Source organism: Numida meleagris, chromosome 1 (genome assembly GCF_002078875.1).
Source record: "Numida meleagris isolate 19003 breed g44 Domestic line chromosome 1, NumMel1.0, whole genome shotgun sequence".
Classification (NCBI taxonomy): Eukaryota; Metazoa; Chordata; class Aves; order Galliformes; family Numididae; genus Numida; species Numida meleagris.
The window spans coordinates 188074299-188096053 of record NC_034409.1 but is presented as its reverse complement, the minus strand read 5'-3'; the positions used below and the strand labels follow the sequence as shown (position 1 = coordinate 188096053).

Sequence of the window (21755 nt, the reverse complement as noted above, 5' to 3'; positions counted from 1 at the left end):
CTGTGCTTTTTTTGCCAGCAATGAACAAGAGCCTGCATACCGCGCTTGTAAAAATTGGCACCAGCGGAGGTGACCCGCTGTTGCTGTTGTCACTGCTGAAATGCACCACCTCACTGTGCTCACATCCACTATTTGGTCTCCATAAACCTTCAGCAAGCATTGATGAATGTCAGTGGGTGTCATTTTTCTGCAAGGAGGAATTTAATCACTCACCTTTGCTTCATACACACTTCCATGTAAGATGCTATTTTGTCAGATTGCCCCTCTGCGGCCATCTGTCACAGGGCAACAAAATGTAACAGAATCTTGGTGGGAAGGTTCAACCTCTACTGCCATCCCACCAACATCCGCCTCTGACATTGTGAGCCAACATAATAAAATAGGAGGCATTACTTTCGGAGCTGCCCTCATATATTGTTTTTACTCTAACATAATATGTACACTTTTTATAAGGAGGAATAGTATGTTCTAGTTAAAAAAGCCTCCTCAAACCAAAAAGAGAGAAGCTGTCTGTCATAGCAAAAATACTGTGCTGAAGCTTGCCCTAAAAAGTGTGCAGTAATGTGTATATACACTCTTGCTTCTCCTGAGAACTCAGAGGGAGACAGTCATCCGAAGACAATTGCCACAGCTCTCTTGGCTGAAGTAAAGGCTATCAGAGTTGTTAGCACTAAATGAAGAGCTTCCCCCAAAGGCTAAGGCTATCCACAAGAGCACTAGCACTAGTTGTCTCCATCGATTATTTTAAATTTATAAATACCCCATTATCTCTAATCTGAAGTCACCCCTGCCAGCTGTACAGAACAATGATTGCCAATCAGTTCCTCATCTTGCAGTATCACAGAACTGGAGTGATTGGAAGGGACCTCTGGAGATGAGTTTGTCCAATCTCAGTGCTAAAGCAGGCTCCCTAGAGTAGGTTAAACAGGGAAGTGTCCAGGCCAATTTTGTCTGTCTCCAGAGGAGACTCCACAATCTCTCTGGACAACCTGTTCCAGTCACCTGCAAAGTAAAGTTCTTTATGTTCGCATGGGACTTCCAGTGTTCCAGTTTGTGCCCACTGCCCCTTGTTCTGCTTCTGAAAAGAGCCTGGCCACATCCACTTGGCTCCCATCTTTTTTGACTCCTATCTTTTCCATATTTGTAAACATTTATAAAATCCCCCCTCAGTCTTCTCCAGGCTGAAAAGTCCCAAGTCTCTTAGTTTTTCCTCATACAGGAGATGCTTCAGGCCCCTAATAATCCCTGTCATCCTTTACTGGAGTCTTTCCAGCAGTCCCCTGTCTTTCTTGAAACGAGAAGGCCAGAATTGGACACAGTACCCCAGATTTGGCCTCACAAGGGCAGAGTAGAGGGGGAGGATCACCTCCCTTGACCTGCTGGCCACGCTCTTTTTAATGCACCCCAGGATGCCATTGGCCTTCTTGGTCACAAAAGCACATTGCTGGCTCACGGTCAACCTGCTGTCCACCAGGACACCCAGGTCTTTCTCCACAGGGCTCCTTTCCAGCAGGTCAGCCCCTAACCTGTACTGATGTTTATTCCTCCCAAGGTGCAAGACTGTATTCTTGCTCTTGTTAAAACTCATCACGTTCCTCCCTCCCCAGCTCTCCAAACTATCCAGGTCTTGTTGAATGGCAGCACAGCCTTCTGGTGTGTTAGCAACTCCTCCCAGCTTTGTATCATCAGCAAACTTGCTGGAGGTGCATTCTACCCCTTCATCCAGATCATTGGTAAAGATGTTGAATGAGACTGATTTCAGTACCAACCCCTGGGGAATACTACTAACTACAGGCCTCCAGCACTGCACCGCCGATCACAACCCTCTGAGCTCTGTCAGGCAGCCAGTTCTCAATCCACTTCACTGTCCGCTCTTCTATCCCACACCTAAGCTTACCCACAAGGATATTATGGGAGACAGTATCAAAAACCTTGCTGAAATCATGGTAGACAACACCTACTGCTCTCCCCTCATCTACCCAGCTGGTCATGACACCACAGAAGGCTGCCAGTTTGGTTACGAATGATTTCCCCTTGGTGAATCCATGTTATCTACTGATAACGTTTTTTTCTTCTGCTTTGTATTAACTGAGTCTCTCTCATTATGGTTGTTACAGGGAACCAGCTAGAAATGCAAATCAGCAGTTACGTAATTGCAATTTAATTGAAATGGGTCCATTTGAGGGGGTACAGAGCTGGGAAAGTAAATGGGCAATCACAGTCTCTGCTACACTGCACTGCTAACTGGAGGTGGGTAGGAGAAAAGCCACCTTAAACCTCGCTGTTCCTCCTGTCATTATATCATTTGCTTGCCTTGATTTGTAGAAAGATCTTGGTCATATCTGTAGAGGCCCCAGGAGTACTGGAATTAAGTTCTGCTCCTGCTTAAAAGCAAAGCCTGGGTCATCACATACCACACCAGTGTGTATGAAATGTAGAAACTGCTCTACAGTATCATCCTGGCCTGGAGAGCACTGCAGTGATTCACTAACCTACTTTGAACTTCTGCAGCTACATTCCCTGTTACTGCTGCCTAAAATCTACAGGCTCTGCACATTTCTGAACAGGCTAGCCCTCATTTAATTTACTTCTGGTTTTCAGCAGAAGATGCACCAGCTTGGTGCGTTACTATGCTGGCCACCTGCTAAGGTCTCGACTCCAAGCAATGTGACTAGTGTTCCAAAGGGGATTACTGAAGTAGTGGGATCATTGTGTGAACAGAATGGCCATACATATCTTTGGGATTTCATGCAGACCCTGCACTGAGCACTGCATTTGGTAGTGAAATTCCCATGCTGTGCAGTGACATCCGAACATCTTTGGAGGGAAAGTATATTGGCTTCTAGAAGACTGAAATGTGAAAAGAACAATTAAAAAACTGTTGTATAATCAGAGCAACCAAAGCAGTTGTGTGGGTTTTTTTGTTGTTGCATCAGCTGCACTGATGCAATGCAAAATGACACAAGAGAATAAATGTATCAAGTTGTTATGGCAACTGAAAGATGTAGGTTGGAATTTATGTATCCAGAACTTTACTTCTATGTAAATAAAATAAACATTATTCTTGCTAATTAAAATAATGCAAACATTATTTAGTTTAAAATCACTTGTCATGTTTTCCCTTGCAATTAATGACTTTATGTTTTCTGCTTGCAAGATTTTGCATTTACTTCCAGCTGTGGTCCGCTTGAATTTTCAATGCAAGGTTGTGATTTTGCTAATAGGTGTTTAAATGCAGAGACTCTAGTGGAGCAAATGAGTAAGATTTATGCAGATGGGCACAACTGGAATCAAACCATGCACTTTAACATGTTATTCTTACTGCAGCTGACCTCACTGCTCAAGGGGCTTTTGGCAGGTGTCATCACTTCACACTTGAAGGGACATCCCAGCTCTGTCCTTCCCCTAGCCTGACACAGTGCACATGGAGCTCACACCAGAGCCCATTTCTGCTTATAACATACCCACTTTAGCTGTACATTTTGCTTCCAAGATGTTGCATGATAGCCAATTCTAAGTGAGTATTCATTAATTATGTTCAGCCTTTTAATTTTTCTAGTCCTTTTCTTCAAGCCTTCAAGGGAATTCAGTAATAGCTTCTGTTTTATTTGAAAGAAATAGATCCCAAATTACTCTTCATGTTTCATATTCTTTATGCCGAGCAAAGCACAGAGCAATGGCTTAGACATAAGACATGAGAAGAGTGAGACTCAGGATCTGACTGAATCCCACTGAGCTGAAAGAGATGCATTTTCATCTGCATTCCTTCTCATTGTCGGAGGAGTCTGAATTTGCCCCACAGCATTTGGTAACATTGCTGCAGAGAATCCTTTGGAAAACAGTCTATCAGAATAAGAACTCAGCCATACATAAACTAATTGTCTCCATTCCTTGTGTGAATTGGTGACTGGCACAGTGCTACAGCAAGGGAAGGTGACTGCTGGAAAGCTGTAAGAGATTAGTCCAGTCTCATGCTTTAACTAGCATTCTGAATGCAACTGGGTAATTACGTGATGTGGATGATCAGGGAGGTAGGGTTTGAGGTTAGGTTTTGTATTAACACGGCCACATTAATTACAGAGTATTTAGTAGATTGAGTGACATCTTTTAGAGCATTGGGCAAATCGGTACTAAGTATGAATAAATTTACAGCTCACTATTGACATTCGGACATCCAGAGAAACTCTGAGAGCACAGCTACTTGCAGGAGGATGGGGCAGCATGAAGTGAAGCTGTTGTAGCAGGTCCAGATAGGGCCACAAAGATAATCAGAGGGCTGGAGAACCTCTCCTATGAAGAAAGGTTGAGGCAGTTGGGCTTGTTGGAGAAGAGAAGTATCCAGGGAAACCTCACTGCCATGTTCCAGTATCGAAACGGAGTATATAACCTGAGGGAGAGCGACTTTTCACATGGTCACATAGTGAAAGGACAAGATTGAGTGGTTTTAAACTGAAATAAAGGAGATGTAGATTAGATGTCAGGGAGGAATTCTTTGCTCAGAGGGCGCAAAGGCCCTGGCACTGCTGCCCAGAGAAGCTGTGGGTGCCCCATCCCTGGAGGTGCTCAAGGTCAGGTTGGATGTGGCCCTGGGCAGCTGAGCTGGTGGGAGCATGGCAGGGGGTTGGAACTGGATGGTATTTAAGGTCTCTTACAATCCAAACTATTCTATTTGTCTATGATTCTGTGATTTTATGATTCTCTGAAGTTAGGGCCTGACCCTTCTGGAAAAGACACCAGTGGCCCCGTAGTTGTTCCTGAGCTCTGACACCCTTTAAGTCTGTCATAAAATCTTCTGAAAGGTTGAGTTCATTCTCATGGAAATAGAATTGTAAAAATACTAGAGTAAAATCAATATTATTGTGAGTTTTATACTTGCTTCTGAATTCAGTAATTTTTTAATTAAAAATTTTAAACACTTGTTATGCAATTAGTATGGTAGAATTGGTGCCCAAGTGCATGTTTTCCTTTTTTTTTTCCATTCACATTTCCTGGTCATACTGGGAGGATGGTGCAGAAGGGACTGCAGGGAAATTCTTACAGAAGTTGGCCCATGAGACCCAGTAGCAACGCGCAATGGCACCTTGACCTGGGATAGCTGTAAGGTCTGAGCTGCAGCAGTGTGGTCCGGAGCAAACCTCAACATCTTCAAACTGTGAACCAGAAACCTTACCATGGAAACAGACCTTTGCAAAAGCATGAAAACCACACTTTTGCAATTGTCTTCAGAAATGTTTGATTAGGCACCATCTTTTCTAAAGGGTTTTGTGGGCAATAAGAGAGTTCTGCTGTATTATTTCTGGACTGAAATGTAGGCCTAGCAAATGAAACTGCTTGGCTTCAGCAGGATTACATTCCTGATTTTAATTTCTAGCATAGCCTGCTCTGGGATTGTCTGAGTTTTCAGTCATCTGTGATACTAGTAAAAGTTAATCCCTGCCAAAAGATTGCCAAATGACACTTCTTCCTATAATAAGGACTATAAGAGGCATAGAAATAGAACTAGCAGGTACAGAAGAAAGAAAGCAAATCTTATGGTTTCTATGGACTTTTCCTCCTTACGGCATTGCAGGAAAAGCTCTTCAGGTCCTCAGTGAGGCTTTGTTTCCCACAAACTGTTCAAGCAGGTTTTTTTGAGGACTGCCAGCAGCAAGAACCAAAAGCAAGTGGCTCTCAATACATTTAGGAGAGCTGTCAGCTCTGCCTAGGTACAGCAAAAAGGTGCAGTCTTTGGTGGATGGGTCACAGAAGGTGTTCCTCCTGTTATTGGCACATTGCAAAGGATGAACCTGACCTGCATTCAGTTTCAGTTCACACACGACTCGAGTAGAGCACAAGTTGGCTACAACCTGGCATGGAGGCAGGCTCTGTTCTTTGCTGCTGTCAGTGCCCTGCTGTGCAGCTCAGTTCAGCTCAGGTTGCTTCCTACTCCAGTAAGCTGCTAAATGAATTAGTTTACATTGGTGTCCCGTAAAATCAATAACTCCAGCATATGTTACGGTGTATTTTAATTTCCCTCTGCAGCTTTTGAGATGTTGTAATGATTTGTTTTAAAATGCTTACTTTCATAAAAGTTAATTAAATAAAAGCAGTATCTCTCAGTGCTCCATATTTCTGTGAGCGTTTGATTATCAAGATGATAGATTTCTTGACAGATATTGGCATCCACAAGTTAACAGATCCTTGGTTTTTTTACACTCTCTCTTAATATAAATCATTTGAAGCAAGCTGGGAATTTATCTATAAGCTCTTATGGAGCTGGAGCAGAGCTACCAATTCTTGATACAAGGTGCCAAAATCAGTCTCAGACCAGCTTCTGATGTGAATTTCCCTCCCTAAACAGACACAGGAGAGCATTCCCTGAACTGGCGGCTGTAGGAGAAGCTGTCTTGAGTCCCTGAACCCTAAGGCAGCTGCAGATATATTTTAGGCTTGTGGGCTGCAGCTCCCACCAAAGCTCCAGTCACTTTGCAAAGCGGATCAGCCTTTCCAGCCACAAATTGGGGCATGTGTCCTAGGGAAAAACCAGAACATACAGGAGTGCGTGTAAACAAATTCAAAGCTGTCACAGCAACATCCAAGAGGATGGAACAACCGAATATTGTTTGCATGTGTGTTTCTTATTTTTTTATTAATCAAAGCATTTCCAAAACTGTGCCTTGTTCCTAGGCATAAACATGTGGTAACTACTGTGGAAGGTTACACATCGATATATAAGGCATAAAAGCTGGATCCATGTAATAGACCAGAGAATTCCTCCATTCCTTCAGACCTTGGCTGCTATAGGAAGAACTCCTGTAGGAAGCCTTGGAAACCTCATGTACCATAAGTGCCTGCGAGGACAGGTGTTCCTTCTGGCTGGTTGCTGGCTCAGACATGAACTGGAATAGGCTGCCTGCTGAAAGTGGAACCAGTGACAAGACTTTCATAATGCATAACTGCACTCTGGCAAAAAAAAAAAAAAAATCATCATCATCAAGGGTTTGTTGACTGTTGACTACGACAATTGTACCAGACTTGATAAGCTACAGGAAAGATGTCATATAAACACAGAAAAGCTTAGCTGAGCACTGTTAAAATTAGAGAGAATTAAAAAGGTAGCTAATGTGATTACTGTTTTATTAATAAACGTTTAAATAATGCTGTAAGTTTGCACAATGAGAAAGACATTGCCCTGAAGAGATTTCAGTCTAAATAGTCCATGTTAATTACAATCTGAATAGATTAGCATTAATTATAAACAAAATTGGAAGATTGTTTTTGGTGTGATCTGCAATTCTCATCATTACTGGCCATGTGAGCTAAGTTACCAGATCAAGTTTTAATCTGTTTTTGTGACATTTACTTGTAAAATCTCTTTTTCTGACAAACTTGGAGACAATAATAGTTTCTTTTGTGATATTTTCCAAATACCAGCCTTCTAGATACATGTTTCTGATAAAATATAGACTTTTGCCAGTAGTTTTAACTCAAGCTTGAAGTCATTATTTCCACAAGAAATCTTCCTACAAGACGGTACGAGCATGGGGCGTTTGCTGCACTGCCTTTGTACTGTGTCACCCCAGGGCAGCCAGTTCTGCTTCTCATGGTGATCTCCACGGTTCAGGAATAATGAGGTGTTGCTAAAATTCTTGTTCTGCATGGTTAGGCAACTTTTGGATATACTGTGTTCAAATACATTTAGAGAGCGTATGCTTCTTGGTTAGTCCCTAAAGGGAGGAGCAGATGTACGTCAAGAACAGAGAGAGACTCAAATCCAAGTGCACTAGTTTTTGATAAAACTTTTACAAGACACATCAAGCATCCTTTTTGCCTTTGCGTTGTACAGCCTTGTTTATTTCAAAGCACAAAGCAAAATGGCTATTGGTTTTCATACGGATTGTTATGGATTGCGTACTTGGTTCAAGTTTGTGAACCATATATTATTTTGCTAATGTGTATTGAACTTTAAAACACTGGAACAGAGAGATGTTCCAGATTTATTACTCTTACTCTTACTGGAGCTATTTGTATCCTCCTAATGTCCTTGGTTTATTGTTCTCCAGAATTAATCCATGATTCCAAGGAAAACAATTGAAACATTTCATAGCACTTTATGACATTGTTTAATGCTCTTTCAAAATACTGCTTTCAGCTAATGATGATAAATTTGAGGGGAAAAAAAATAAAATATAAACAAACTAAAGTTGTTCCTTATCCAGTTTTGCAGCTGCACCCATTTGGTAAATACTATTATACAGTCTATAGTTTCTGCTGGAAAATGTCAAGAAGTTGAGAAGTTGCAGAAGTTTAGCTCCTTTAAGGATCAGCGTCTGATGATTAGAGGAAATAGATAACACGTTGATTTGCATAGCTTATATTGTTAACACTTAGGTCAGATATTCAAAGAAGGCAAAGATGAAATGAAAAATTGTTATGCCTCCTTTTTTTCTCCTTGTAAAACCAATTCTTCCATTCTGAAAGAAACATGTAAGGAGTTGCTGGGTTTTCTGTAGGCTGTGAGGCAAGCTGCAATGTTCAGAGCTGCTGGGTTCAGGTCCTTGTTCTCTCTTGAATAACTTTGGCCAGGTTGTCGGGCTCTCCCTTCCAGATTGCAAATGTAAAATACACAACACTCTCCTGTGAGAAGAAACAAAGAATACACGCCTCTCCATGCCTGCAGACATGTTAGAGAAGCTAAAAATTGAGAGAAGACATGTGTGGAGTCCTGCGCACTCAGCCCCACGTAGCTGCTGGGTCTGGTCCAACACAGCATTTAAACACATTCTCGACCAGTGCACAAGCCTAATGCCATTGGTTACACTGAAGTTAAAAGCACGTGTCTAAGTAGGTTGCTGGGCTGGGGCCAGCATTCAGTCTTTTCCTGGATGAAGCCCTAAATAAAAAATGTAGTATCAAAGGAGAAAGCAGTTGTACATGTGGATGTGATTTGGCCGTTTCTGTGGCACGGGCTTGCTGTTTTCAAAGTTGTTCTGGCAATGGCTGGTCTGTTTAAAAGGCTAACAATTTCTTGCCTGTTGTGTCAAAATTGACTGCATTCCTGGTGAACAGGCTAAAAAAGGATGGACCTAAATCACTGAGAGTGTCTGTGATGCTCAGTGCTGATAGATTAAAGAGACTGTACTCTGTTTGAATTCACTCTGCTTTCCTGTTCGTGCTCTTGCAAAGTGCCCAGAAATTTTCTGAGATCCAAGACAGTGGCAGTCATCTTGTTTCATTCAGCAGCTAACTCTTCAAGCACACTTTTGCAGGGAAAAGCGTTGTAAACAGAGATGTCATTTGTAATATTTATTGCCTGAATGCAAAATCTACAATAATGTGTTTTAGATTTCCAGCAGGGAAATAAAAAAAATTAAATACAGCCTTTTACTATACCTTCTATAAAAGTTATCTTTGGAAAAAAATACTATGTGGTGGTGTTTTTGATGACTTTTTGTAAATGATATAAAATGTAATTCCCGTAAATAAAGGAAAGGTAAAAAGAAAAGCATTTTAGTTTTAAAGATTTGCAAACATGTATACTGCACCGGTGTGAAACCCTTTCCAAAATACGACGTTGAGGAGAATGTCATGAATTAGAAATGAGAAGACAAACCAGGTAATGCGGTTGGTGCTGTAATGAGATCTGCTCCTGCAGCTCCTCCAGATGAGAACCCCATTACCGTCTGCAGGCCTTTTTGGCAGGGCACTGATTTCCCTTCTTATCTTTATGTTCTGATGCTGAGAGCTGCAGAGCACCCTGAATGCCTTCTGAAGTCAACTAGAGATTATGATAAGCATCACCTTGTAGATTTAGCCTATTAAGACTTTCACACGCTTCCACGAGAATGGCTGAGATAAAACCCAGAAATTTTGCATGACAAAACACTGAGTTGAAAATCTTATGTATCAGCCACCTGAGGTTTAGCTGAATTCAGACTACCCTTCTGTATGTTCACGCAAATCTTTACATTTAGGTTTAATAGAATTAAATTGCACAGATCAGCTGCTTTACTTGTCATTTTCCCCCCCTTCAGGCTGCAGCTTCCAATGGGTCAGAAGGATCTGGGCAATCTCACAAAAAGGAGAACCAGACTTTTGGAAACTATGCGGTAGATGTGAAGACAAAGGTATGGCCCAGTATTTCATGATGGAGAATGAAATCCATATTTGGTTGAATTTTGTTGGAGGAGAAATCTGTAGAATATATTGAATCTGAGCTCTCACAATCTTTTTTTTTTTTTTTTTTGGTGGTTGTTGGCAGCATGTTTGTTAGCGCATTTGAATGAGGCTTACAGCTGCAATTTGTTCTTATTGCTGGCCCTGTGTATTTCATGCTGTTCAAAGCAGGATTTATTTTGTATTCCATGTGTAGAAATGTCGTTAATATCGGTGAAGGTTCTGTTGGGTTGCTGACCCTAACGTGCTTTAATTTCAATGTATTTTTGAATACAAGGTGTTGCACAGCTATCACATTTTATCCAAGGCATTTTCAGTGTCTCAGTACGTTTTGTAGTTTCTTGGTGGCTTGGAGCCAGAGTGGGAGAATATGTCAGTGAAGTGGTGATTTTTGTATGGGCAGTCTAATGATACTGACCACAAGATTACACCTGGTAATGCGTGAAGCAGTATGACTTCATGGCTGTGGTGAGGGGAAAAGGAAGCAGTTTTGCCACTTGCCATGCTGAAGTCATAAGTGTTTCATTACAATATCTCAATTATTTTCATAAGTTCACAACTTGGCTGGAACAATTCTCTTGGGCGCAGATATTATTATGCTGAGTTTCAGCCTTAATGTCATTCTGATTTTTTTTTTCTTTTGGAAGTGAAAGAAAATTAAGTTTTCTTTTAAAGTTATCAAGCTGGAAACATGAAGTAAAGAAAACAGACATTAACTGAGTTGGTGTGCTTATGTGATACCTCGTAGACTTCAATGAAAGTTATTTATAATAGTGGCAAATTGAAGATTATTACCTTGTCTAAGACTTTTCCATGGGTTTTGCTGGCATTCTTGCATCAATTTCTCTGTTCTTTAATTTTTCAAGTTCTAAAGTACTAATTGTCTGGCATAACATTTTGAATTTCTTGTGTTGCTGTGTTCCTACATGATCAGAAAACTTTTGTACTGTATAGGCCTATGGTACTAATATGAAGCATGATTGATTGTGAGATCAGCAGAACTGGATCTTTTGGAAAAAAACCAATTACCAATCTGATTTTATACAAATCTCAATCTACTCAATCCGCTCTGTAAGGAACAGTTCAGATATGGGACTGATACACTCTCTTCACTGTCTAAAGCTGAAGTATATGGCCCCAGCACAAAGGATGATTAATAACTGGCAAATCCAAAGATCAAATATATATTGCATCAACTTGTACACTCATTAAATTTTGCATATGGAGACAATAGTTTTCCAAAGGAAGGAATTACCAGAAGCTTGATATATGCACTAAATACATTGTTTCCATGAGAATACTGTAGAAAACATGATATGTCCTGGATCTTAGCCCAATTTCACATCATTTCCAATACAAACACCCAATTGAACAATACAATCTCTTTTCTGCTTAGTGTCGGAGTATTGTGGCTTGCTGGACTCAGAGTTTCTCCGTCAGCAATCCTGAGTACTGCATTTTCATGCTGTTTGTATTTCTCCAGCACAACGCGTACCCGAGAGTAAACTCTAAAAGCTGGCAATTCGGTTTCCAAAATCTAAGAAACTGAGAGTTGTGAGTGCTGTTTTCATCCATCCTCAGTACCATGGGACAGCAGATAGGTGTTTTATTTCCATTTCCAGGAATTTACCATTTTTATTTCATTTCCTGTGAAAGAATAATCTTTTTTTCTGATTTCTTTTTCAAGTGACTGTGCTTGAATGTCAGTAGCATGTTGCTATGACAGTGACACATAGCTATTTAGGACTGGCTACATGTTTAAACATATGCACCAGCACTTTTCAGCTTCTGATGATCAATTGCGTGATGGATTTACTTCCTCAGGCAATATGCTCAAGAATTAAAATGAACTCGTCATTCACCGTGGATCTTGAGAGCTGAGAACCACTTCAGGACAGGTTGCCCTTGAGTACCATGTATTTCTATTGCAGAGCATCCCAGCCCACATAAAGCCAGGGCAGCATTTGTAACTGAACTGCTTCTGTTTCATTCTGAATAAGGGATTTGTGGGAGGCAAGAGAAAGCAGTTATGGCTTTTTATGGAAAATAATAGACATATAAAACACTACACAGAAATTTTAAATTGGGAAAGGCTGCAGAGCTTTCAGAAGGCTAGTTTATCCCAGGCTTTTCAGAGCTCAGGGGCCTTTCCCCACCCTCTTCTTCATACACTGTGATTGTGAATGTGGTTTTCCTACAACCCTGCAAATCATACTCTATTCCCAGATTTTTTTATTTTTCATAGCCATATAAGCTAGCTGGTGAGCTTGCTGGTTTGAGAAGTTGTATGATCTCCACATGGGAGGACTGTCAAGAGCAGACTGGATAAAAGCCTGAATAACCGGAGCTGACTGCACTACTGACTGCATTTGGAGAAGGGGGTTGGAATGAGGATCTGCTGAGGACCTTTCCATTCCCACTTCTCCTGGAATCCTGGAATTATGCTGACTCCTTGGGAAGAAGGGAGACAACCCTACGATCCCACTGAGGGCAAAGGCTTGGGGCAGGAGGAAAGGGGATGCCCTCCACAGCTGGGGAGTAGAAAGCAAATTTTGTATACATCTGCTGAGCCTGGGCCACCGTAGCGAGGTGGGTGCAGGGTGCTTGGATTGAAGGAGTGGAACTGGCTGTTCAGCTTCCACTTCCCTCCATCCCTATTTTACCATCTATGGGGATCAGAGCAGTGAGGTCTGTGATATTCTGTGGAATATAAAATTATTTCTTCTGATCAGAAAGCTACCAGCTAGAGAAACCGGTCAGGACTCCAACATTGATTGCACTAAATAGCAATGAAATTTGCTGTGCACAGGAGAAGGGAAGGCTGTAAGAAAAGCTTCTGCCTGAGACTCTCATGGGCCTGAGGCCAATTGCAGAGCTGCTGCTGTTAAGGCTGCTGCAGTCAGGAGGGGCAGAATTGCTAATTTGTTGATCTTTAAATTAACACTAGCACTCACGGGTTTCTGGTTCAGCCTGGGAACTGCATTAAAATTCTCAGCAACTGAGGTATACAGAACTTCACGCCTTCTAAAATTTGTATTAACTTCTTTTCATGGCTGGAGCAGGATTTATTCTGACATTTCATTTGTAGTATAGCTCCTGACTACAAATCCAGGATCTGTTAGATCAGTATTACATTTCTTATTTTTTGTGTACCAGAGAAACAGTCCTAATAGAGTCTGTCTCATGGGTTTTTCCTTTCTAGCATGTAATTACTCATAACTTTTATCCCAGTGGTGACCTACTAACTAACCAGTTGTGATGTGCAGCAACCTCACTGGAGCTGGGCTCAAGAGGTGTAAATGAGCTCTGACCATAGAGACATAACTTCATAACTGCATCGATTGCTCTCTTGGAAGAGAAGTAACTGGGAAAGTATTTAATATAATTGTAGCTTGTTTGGGTGCAATATAGGACCTGAAAACAAGAAAGAACATAATCCCATGTGAAAGACAGCCAATCTGATACCAACAACACATACTCCGTAGTACACATCTTAAGACACATTTAGTGTAAATAAATCTTTCTCCACATTTGTGAGAGGTTCTGTGTTGTTTTCTGTTCTCTGTGTAGGTGCAGAGAGCTGTAAATAGTCACTGGGTGAATTTTGCAAAATGCTGGCATTACTAATGCTGTGTGAACAGTCTGGAAGATGTCTCCTTTCTTAGGGTCTGCACCAAAGCTTCGAGATCCATTTTTTTTTTTCTCCTTAATTTCCATTGCTTGAATTAGAGATTATAAAGAAGGCAACATTGCATTTTTTTTTCTTTGAGTAATTTGTTTCTCTGTACAGTTTTTGCTCGGTAATAGTTGGGTTCTGAAATAATTTGAGAAATTTTAAAAAGATTGCGTCATGAAAGATACAAAAACCATGGAATACTTCCCATCTTCCTATTGGTTTTAGGTTTTACTGATGCTTGCTTTTACAAAATACTAATTTCAGCTGAATGTTACAGGCTCTGCTTCTAAATATAACCGCCTAATTAAGTCCTGTGCTTTGGTTATCCAAGTGGAAGTACCTGGATACAGTAAAGTTTTTAATGACAGAAAGGAGCATTAAATTGTCCAGTCTCCAATCAAATTGTTTTTTTGAATGACTTAAAAATAGACACCTTGGTAAAATTAGGGGAGAAGGAGGCAGTCACCTGTGTGAGTGGCTCTCGGATGGTGGTCTGCAGAACCGCTGCAATCACAGTGGGAAATAGATATTATTCCTCCTGTATAATGGCTTCCCAAAAGTCAGAGCTCATCTGAGGATATATTTGACTGTCTAAATCAACTACAGAAGCAACTACAAATCACCTCTTTGCACTCCATATGGCTGCTTCTGAATTTGCATGGTTTTTGGGTCAAGTCTTTCTATAGTAGATTTCAGTTGTGATCGTATGGACAGATAGCACGAAGGCTGGAAGAGCAGAAGGGAAAAACAGAGCTAAGCAGAAAGATGACCTGCAGAAATTAGAGCAGAAGGAGATATTCCTAATGAAGGGGAAAGCTGCGCCAAGACTTGAAAATCTTATATTTGAGGAGATAAAATGAATGGTAAAAGTATCTAGCTGGAGATGGCAATATTTCAGGGACTCTGCAGTTTAATGATGCGCCAAGCTTGGGCAGTGCACAGGCAAATACTGTGCTGCGGAATGCTTGTTGGTGCATTGTATGGAAGGAGGTGACAGTGCAAGATTTACATCCAAAAACTGGAGGAGTGCTTTATGGAGCCTGGATTTTCAAAACACAAACATAAGCAACATTGCTTGAATATCCTCAAAGTTTTCAGACCCTCTCTTTTTCATAGTGACTGCAAATTCGCTGGAGCCAGTTCACAGAAGTTTCTTGCAAGTAGAAGCATTTACAGATCATGTCCTCAGAGACCCATTTCAAAATATATCCCCATATGCCAGTTTTCAGTTTGATATGAAATTTTACAGTCAAGTCATTAGGTAATTATATGTATTGGAATATTTCACGCCTTACTAGATCTCCTTGAATCTACCAAGTGGAATAGAAAAAAAATGTTGCGTGCTTGACATCAAAGTGTTAAAATATCTCCTCAATCTAGATTTGACTGAATTCTCCTTTGCCCTATCATGCCAAGAACACAAGTAGTGCTTTGGTTAGACCAACTGATTAGGTTAATTTGTTTTTAGGTAGGTGGTTAATTGATTTTGACTTCAAGGACATTTGAAAAGTTCCCTGATTCACATAATCTATAGTTTAATAAGCTTGTCTGATATTTGGCTACTGGACTCAACCACAGTAGGGAGAAAATATGCAGGCTCAAGTGCAAGCTGTAAACACAAATCAAGTTTGTTTTGCGTGCATGTGGTTGCCCAGAGTGAGCTAAAGTTTTAGGCAAAGTCAGAGGTGCTCTGGAGACTTTTCTCTTTAAGATGTTATATCCTCCAAGACTGTGCTAGTTGGGGGAGGGCTGGTTGCTCCCTGACCACATATCTGATTCATTATGGCTTTTGTAACTTTGGTAGCAGTGACCTCATTTTGGCAAAGTGATGTGTGCCATTTACTGAACCTCTTGCTGCTTTAGCAATCAGGAGACTATTAGGGTTATAACCCAGGTAATTTATGGAAGAGAGATGACTTTTAAATATCCTTTTATTTTCTTGGAAAGTCTTGTTTTATTGAAAACATATTTTAGCTCTGAGTGCGAATGAGAGATCCTCAGCAAAGCACCCAGGGGGACTGTGCTGTCCAGTGTGTTGAAAAGGTGAATTGTAATGTATGGGTGTCTAGACGTTTCCTCTTGTTGCTGTCAACAGTCCAGTTGGCTGTATTTTTTTTTCCAGTGAATAGGAGCATTGATTTTCCTCTCTCTTTGGCCAGACCTTTCATTTTACATATCTTTCCCCTTCTGTGTCTCTTTCTCTCTCCCTCCCTCTTTCTTTTCTCTCCCTCTTCCTCTATCTGTAAGAGAGGGAAGACTTTAAGACCTGACAGCAAGCTTTCTAACTCAGAATGATTCATGTAAGACACCTGAAAGGCAAGCTCTGCACCAGCATCACTGCAAGAAAGGTAGGGATCGGGGTAAACAGTCCATAAAGCTCTGAGCAGGACATAGAGTACATGAAATAAGTGGATTAAGTCTGCAAATCTCAGATTCTGAGAAACTTTGGGAAAGAACTTGAGGAGTTCTTAAGCTCTGTTTTTCAAGGTGCTTCTTAAAAAATTTAATCTTCGGTGCATTTTTCATAAGTGGGGAAAAAAAAAAAAGGGGCCCCTCTCTAGCTTTGAATAATGTATATAATATCGGTTGTTTTTTTTTATTTCCCATGGATGGTAAACTAAAATAACATCCCTGTTGCACTTCCCAGACCGGTGTGCATGTGTAAGTGTGCAGTTCCCGTTTTTCACATGACTGCTTAATTTCTGTTGCACTTTATGAAAGTTCGCCTTCTCCAGCTGTTATTTATATTCACTCCCTGAATCTGAACGTGACCTAGTAATTCTGAGCGGCCGTGGATGTGACGCATGAGCTATCGCACGCACCTCAACGTTTCAATCATGCACTTCCAGCAATACGCGTTTGCAGGAATCGTGCTCTTAATAAAAACCCGTACAACTGAAAGCAGTTGTTTTGGCAGAGAAGCGACAGCGCTGTGATAGATGGGCCCGATAGTTGTATGTGTTGTGCTTGCTCGGAGTTCGTAGGAAAGAGGAGGGAGAGAGCGAGCGAGAGGGGGGAGAAAAAAAAAGACAGGGAAGGAGAGAGAGAGAGAGATTGAGAGAGAGCGAGAGACTTGGCAAAGGAAATCTTATGGGTATACTGAAACAGCAGATCAGAATTGTGAAACCAGAGCCAGGGCTGAAATGTGATGCTTTTGCTCTTTTGTGCTTGTTGTGGTTCTCATCTTCCCATGTAGAAGGCTGCATACCATTCAACAGAATATTTCGATCGCAGATTGAACAATGCAGCAATCAAGCCTGATAAGCCACCTGGAAGTTTTGCTTGAGACGATTTCTAGTGGGTTTTCTGATCTCTGTGAGCATCATGACTGCCTTTAGCATTGTGGAGGAGGACTCGAGTTTCTTATGAGGGCCCCACTTGGAAAAGCAGGCTGTGCAGATTCAAGCCTCCGGTTCTGTTCATGCTGTTCAAAAGCCTTTCCTCACCCTTGCTGATTTGTTTTTATGATTTACATTCACTCCTGTGGAGATTTACAGAATGGATTGTCTGTGCATTGTCACGACCAAGGTAGGATTGGAAACGTTGCTGTAATGTGTACATATTTTTCTGCTATTTTTCTGTTCCTGTAATTAAATAGATTGAGCATGTACTGTGTCAGGTTGCAAGATAAAGTGATAAATAAGCTTTGCTTCAATGAGCATTTTGTTCTCTTCTTCTGTAGATTATGCAGTTTGTTTCTGTATTACTTCCTAAATGATATGTAATTTACTTATTTTTACTAGCAAAAGGAAAATGATTTCATATTTTATCTTAGCCTGTGCTTGTGTCTATTAATATCTCCAGCTACTGATGCGCTTTCAGAATACATGGTATCAGGCACAAATTTTCTTAGCTTATCAGCTTATTCTGTAAACTAAAGAATAAAAAAATATGAGGGCATTATATGGGTCCTAGTATTTTTAAAGAGGCCAATCAGATGTAGTTTAGATAGTCATGATGTTTCTGATTGGAGAGATGCAAGTTTCTTGTGGCTTATTGTGGCTTTTTTTTTGGGTGGGGGGGGAGGGGGGAACATAGATAGCTTTGCTTCTTTAGGCCTGCAAAATAAAAATGCCTTTGTCCCAGTTCAGCACTCTTACACTGATGTTGGATCTGACCTGACTGCTTGGGAATGGTACTTCCAAATAATTCCTTCCAAATGTGCACGTGAATAATTTGTTATCCACAACAGCTGTGGCAGGTTAAAGACTGTGGTTAAGGGCACTGCCCATGTTGAAGATCTGGGATAGGGCTAAATTGGGTGATTCTTTGAAGCATCCTCAAACTGACATTATAGAAAATAAGAGGGAGGTAATCAGGGAAATTCCTTCCTGTTGCTACAGGACAGGCAGCTCACCTCATGTTTGTAGGTGGATTTGCACATGGTGATGGTATTTATAAGGAACAGTTGGCAGGGTAAGTCAGGACACTGGGGTTCAGGAGCTGTTAGCAGTGTAAGTCAGGACACTGGGGTTCAGTGAAGCTGCTCCGTGTTCTGTTTCATTTTTGATGAATTTCATCGTTTCCATAAGATTTGCAAAGTGTCTAGGGTAGCCAGAGCACCTCAAGGCTGTGTAAATGATACAACAAACCATCACTTAGTGCTAATGTAGTCACTGCTGTCATTTTTTGCTTGATGGCCACATAAAATGGGGACGCCAATCTGTGTCATGGAGAAGGACAGGAGCTGGTACCCCAAGCACCCATGGCAGCAATGATGGGTGGTGGGTTGCCAACACAAAGCATGGTGGAGCTGCTGAAACAGATGTGAGCTGTCATTCCCGTCGCCAGTCGAGAAACCCACACAGGGAGAGAACAGGAGGTGAATGAGGCCGCGGGAGGAACGTGTGCTCCTTCTGTGACCTCATTCACCTCCTGTTCTCTCCCATTTTTTTCTGGGTCTTCTGCTTCCTACAAGCTGTGCTGGAACTAACGCTGCATCCTCAACCTGCCCTGGAGTAGAGTGGAGGTTCCTATAAGTTCCTGTCGACGTGATTCCAGTGAAAAGCGCTCAGTGTCAGTGGTGCTGCACCACTAAGCAAAGCCTGTGTGCAGCCTTGTGCCAAACATCTGATTTGTACTCTCTGATGTTGGTTTTTTAGTAAAAAATAAGTGGGATGGTTGAAAAAGAGAGCTGCAATTAACCCCACTTCTGGGTCTCTGGTGGTGTGGACCCATAATTGCAGCCGTCCTTGGTCTTGAAAATTTGACGTGGAGGATTTGGGACAGGAGAATGAATCTGTTTTTAAAGACCTGTAATTGCAAGGTGAATATGTCTCAGCACCTTTTATACCTATATATCTACAACAGGAGTTATGACTGCTTATTTCATTAATTGGCACTGAGTGTTTCCACCAAGTATTTTCCCAGGGTCTTTTGGTCAATTAGAAATTTACACTCCTGCTACTACTCTGAGGAGGGCTCCCAGCTCCAAATATCCACCATATTTTTCCTCCCTGCTCCTCTGTTTCGTGGATCTGCTACTAAATGCCCAAAATGATTCTGAAAGTCAAGCGTTTCAGCCTCAAATATTCAACTCCAGATATTCAGTCTTTGCTGCCAACTGTAGGGTTGGAATGAGATAAGATTGCAAATTGTAGGTGACCTGCTATTTGGATGCATGTGGGAACACCATATTAACATATATAAATGAGCTGAATAATGGCAAAAAATCTAGTTTCAGAAAACTTTTATATTGCAAAGGCTCAGAGCCAAAGAAATTAAAGCTGATTTCTTCATCTTGCTTTAGTGCCATATTTAAATAGCTGCACTAGTGACATTATATTATATTGATCCATAATCTGCTCTTACTTCCTTTATTGTGCATTGGAGCAACTCTATTTCCTTTAAACCCACAACATTTTTACAGGATCAGTTTATACAAGTTTTCACCAGTATAATGAGAACAGTTTTTTTTTTTTTTCAGAACATTTGATATTTATTTCAAAATTTACTTTAATAAATATGAATTTGACAGAAGGGCAGTCTGGCCATTTTTGGCCTCAGATCTGCTGATTACTCTTATTTAAATATCTGTCTGATTTCTGCAAATAATTGCCATTTTCATTCTTGGAAAAGTAGATCTTAATGTCAAGAGGGAGTAAATACATCAGTTCTATTCTTCACATCTTATAAATAATACAAACTGAGTGAAAGATGAATGCTATTTAGGCTGAAAAAAGTGAACAATTTTTAAGAAAATGACATTTATAACACACGATCATCAAATTTAACCTGGAATTTGCGGTATTTCCAGCCTATAGGAAATGACATAAATGTGGTGGGGTGAATATACCCTTGTAGATTATGTACAAGGGATCCAAAGACCCTGTTTTGAACTCTACTTTTTAGATGCCATCTAATCTACCTCCCCAAATCTTAAATCTTCCAGGCATTATTTTTTCAGCCAAAATGTAGGCTATATTTAATATAGATTTAACATATTCATTTGTCCAGATTCTTCCTTTCCATTTTTGTTTCATCTTTCCATGGGTTTTTACACCCACGACTTACGAAATGCTGAATCAGTCAAAGAGGACTTCTGTGCTCCTTTTTATTTTAATTTATCATGCTCCTAGCATAGATTATTTTTCTGTTTCATAAAGCACATTATTTTTTGGCATTATTTTATCATTAGCAAGAATTCAGTATAAATAAAAGTTTAGGTCAAGGTTCTATTCCAACAGGAGCACCAGGAGGTTTCGTAAAGGAAGAACATTCCCACTGTGCCTCCTAACAGTCAAAGGCAACACGCTGTCCCCTCTACTGGCTCTCAGGTCTCCTTCTGCCCTTTGTAGCATTATGAATACAGCAGTAGCTGCGGTTGGCCAAAAAAGAAAATAGGTAGCTCTGTGTTGCCAGACAAGATTCACTACAACAGGGACTGGTTCACTGAAACCCCCAGCTCTTGGTGTCAGGTGGCTTAGAAAAGATGATCATCTTTCACTGTGAAAAGGAATATCTTTTTGCCTCTTGCTTTTGCAAAAAGGAGCTCAAAGGTGGAAGCTCTAAAGGTTTTAAGCCCAGAAGACAAATTAAGATAAACCAAAATGTATATATATATTTTAAATCCCATGGTCTCAAGGTGTCAGATCCAGGCTTTTTGGAACTTGCAATTAAAAATCACAACATCACATAAAAATAAGAACAGAATACCACAAATCACCATCCTTGGTCAAAAGTGGGCCTAGCTAAAACCATCCCATTGTAGACCTTTTAAAATGTTCTGAGCAATCCAGTCTAATGCTTATCATCCTTAACACTGGACATGACACTAAGAACTGATAATGTTGATTGCCCCCAGTGTCACCTCCTGTTTTGTTTAGGAGCTGCGTTTTGTGATTTGCTTAAAATCCCAAGTTTTATCACTTGAAAGTTTCTGTGTGTTGAGGGCTGCTTGCAAAGATGAAAGAAGTGTATACTAATGACTCAAGACTAGACAGCAATTCAAATACCCCAATTTATTCAGAAAACCTAAATCACTTGTTTGTTGCCTAACTCCTGAGTTGTGTCACTTGGCTTGTACAGCAGGAACAGGCTGCCTTCAGACTAAGGCAGAATGCCTGACTTGACGGTTGGTGATTTTGTTAGCTACAAAAATAAATTTTGATCATCTAAATTTTGAAAATTCTGCAGAAATTACTCCTTTCAGATTCTTGTTGCCAGCTTTCACTTAACTCTGTGGAGACTTAAGCTGTATTATACACTGCAGAGGTATACTGTTTTATTCAAACATGACTAAATGAAAAAAAGTGATTATTCATGTGAGTGTAGAGTAGATCTTATTTATTTATTTAGAAACAGTGTGTTCCACTACTAAAGATATTCCTTCTCCCTTTCTTTCTTTCTTTCTTTCTTTCTTTCTTTCTTTCTTTCTTTCTTTCTTTCTTTCTTTCTTTCTTTCTTTCTTTCTTTCTTTCTTTCT

At 40.6% G+C, this 21755-nt stretch overlaps 1 protein-coding gene across 2 annotated transcripts in view; it reads left to right on the top strand.

Annotated features, from left to right (window-relative positions):
* The window catches only part of DLG2 (discs large MAGUK scaffold protein 2), a 1019534-nt gene that overhangs the window by 133514 nt on the left and 864265 nt on the right, over positions 1-21755 (top strand). For both annotated transcript variants that reach the window (XM_021382614.1, XM_021382609.1), the window contains exon 5: positions 10014-10106. In XM_021382614.1, the coding sequence (XP_021238289.1) occupies positions 10014-10106 (93 nt within the window). The remainder of the gene's footprint in view (positions 1-10013; positions 10107-21755) is intronic.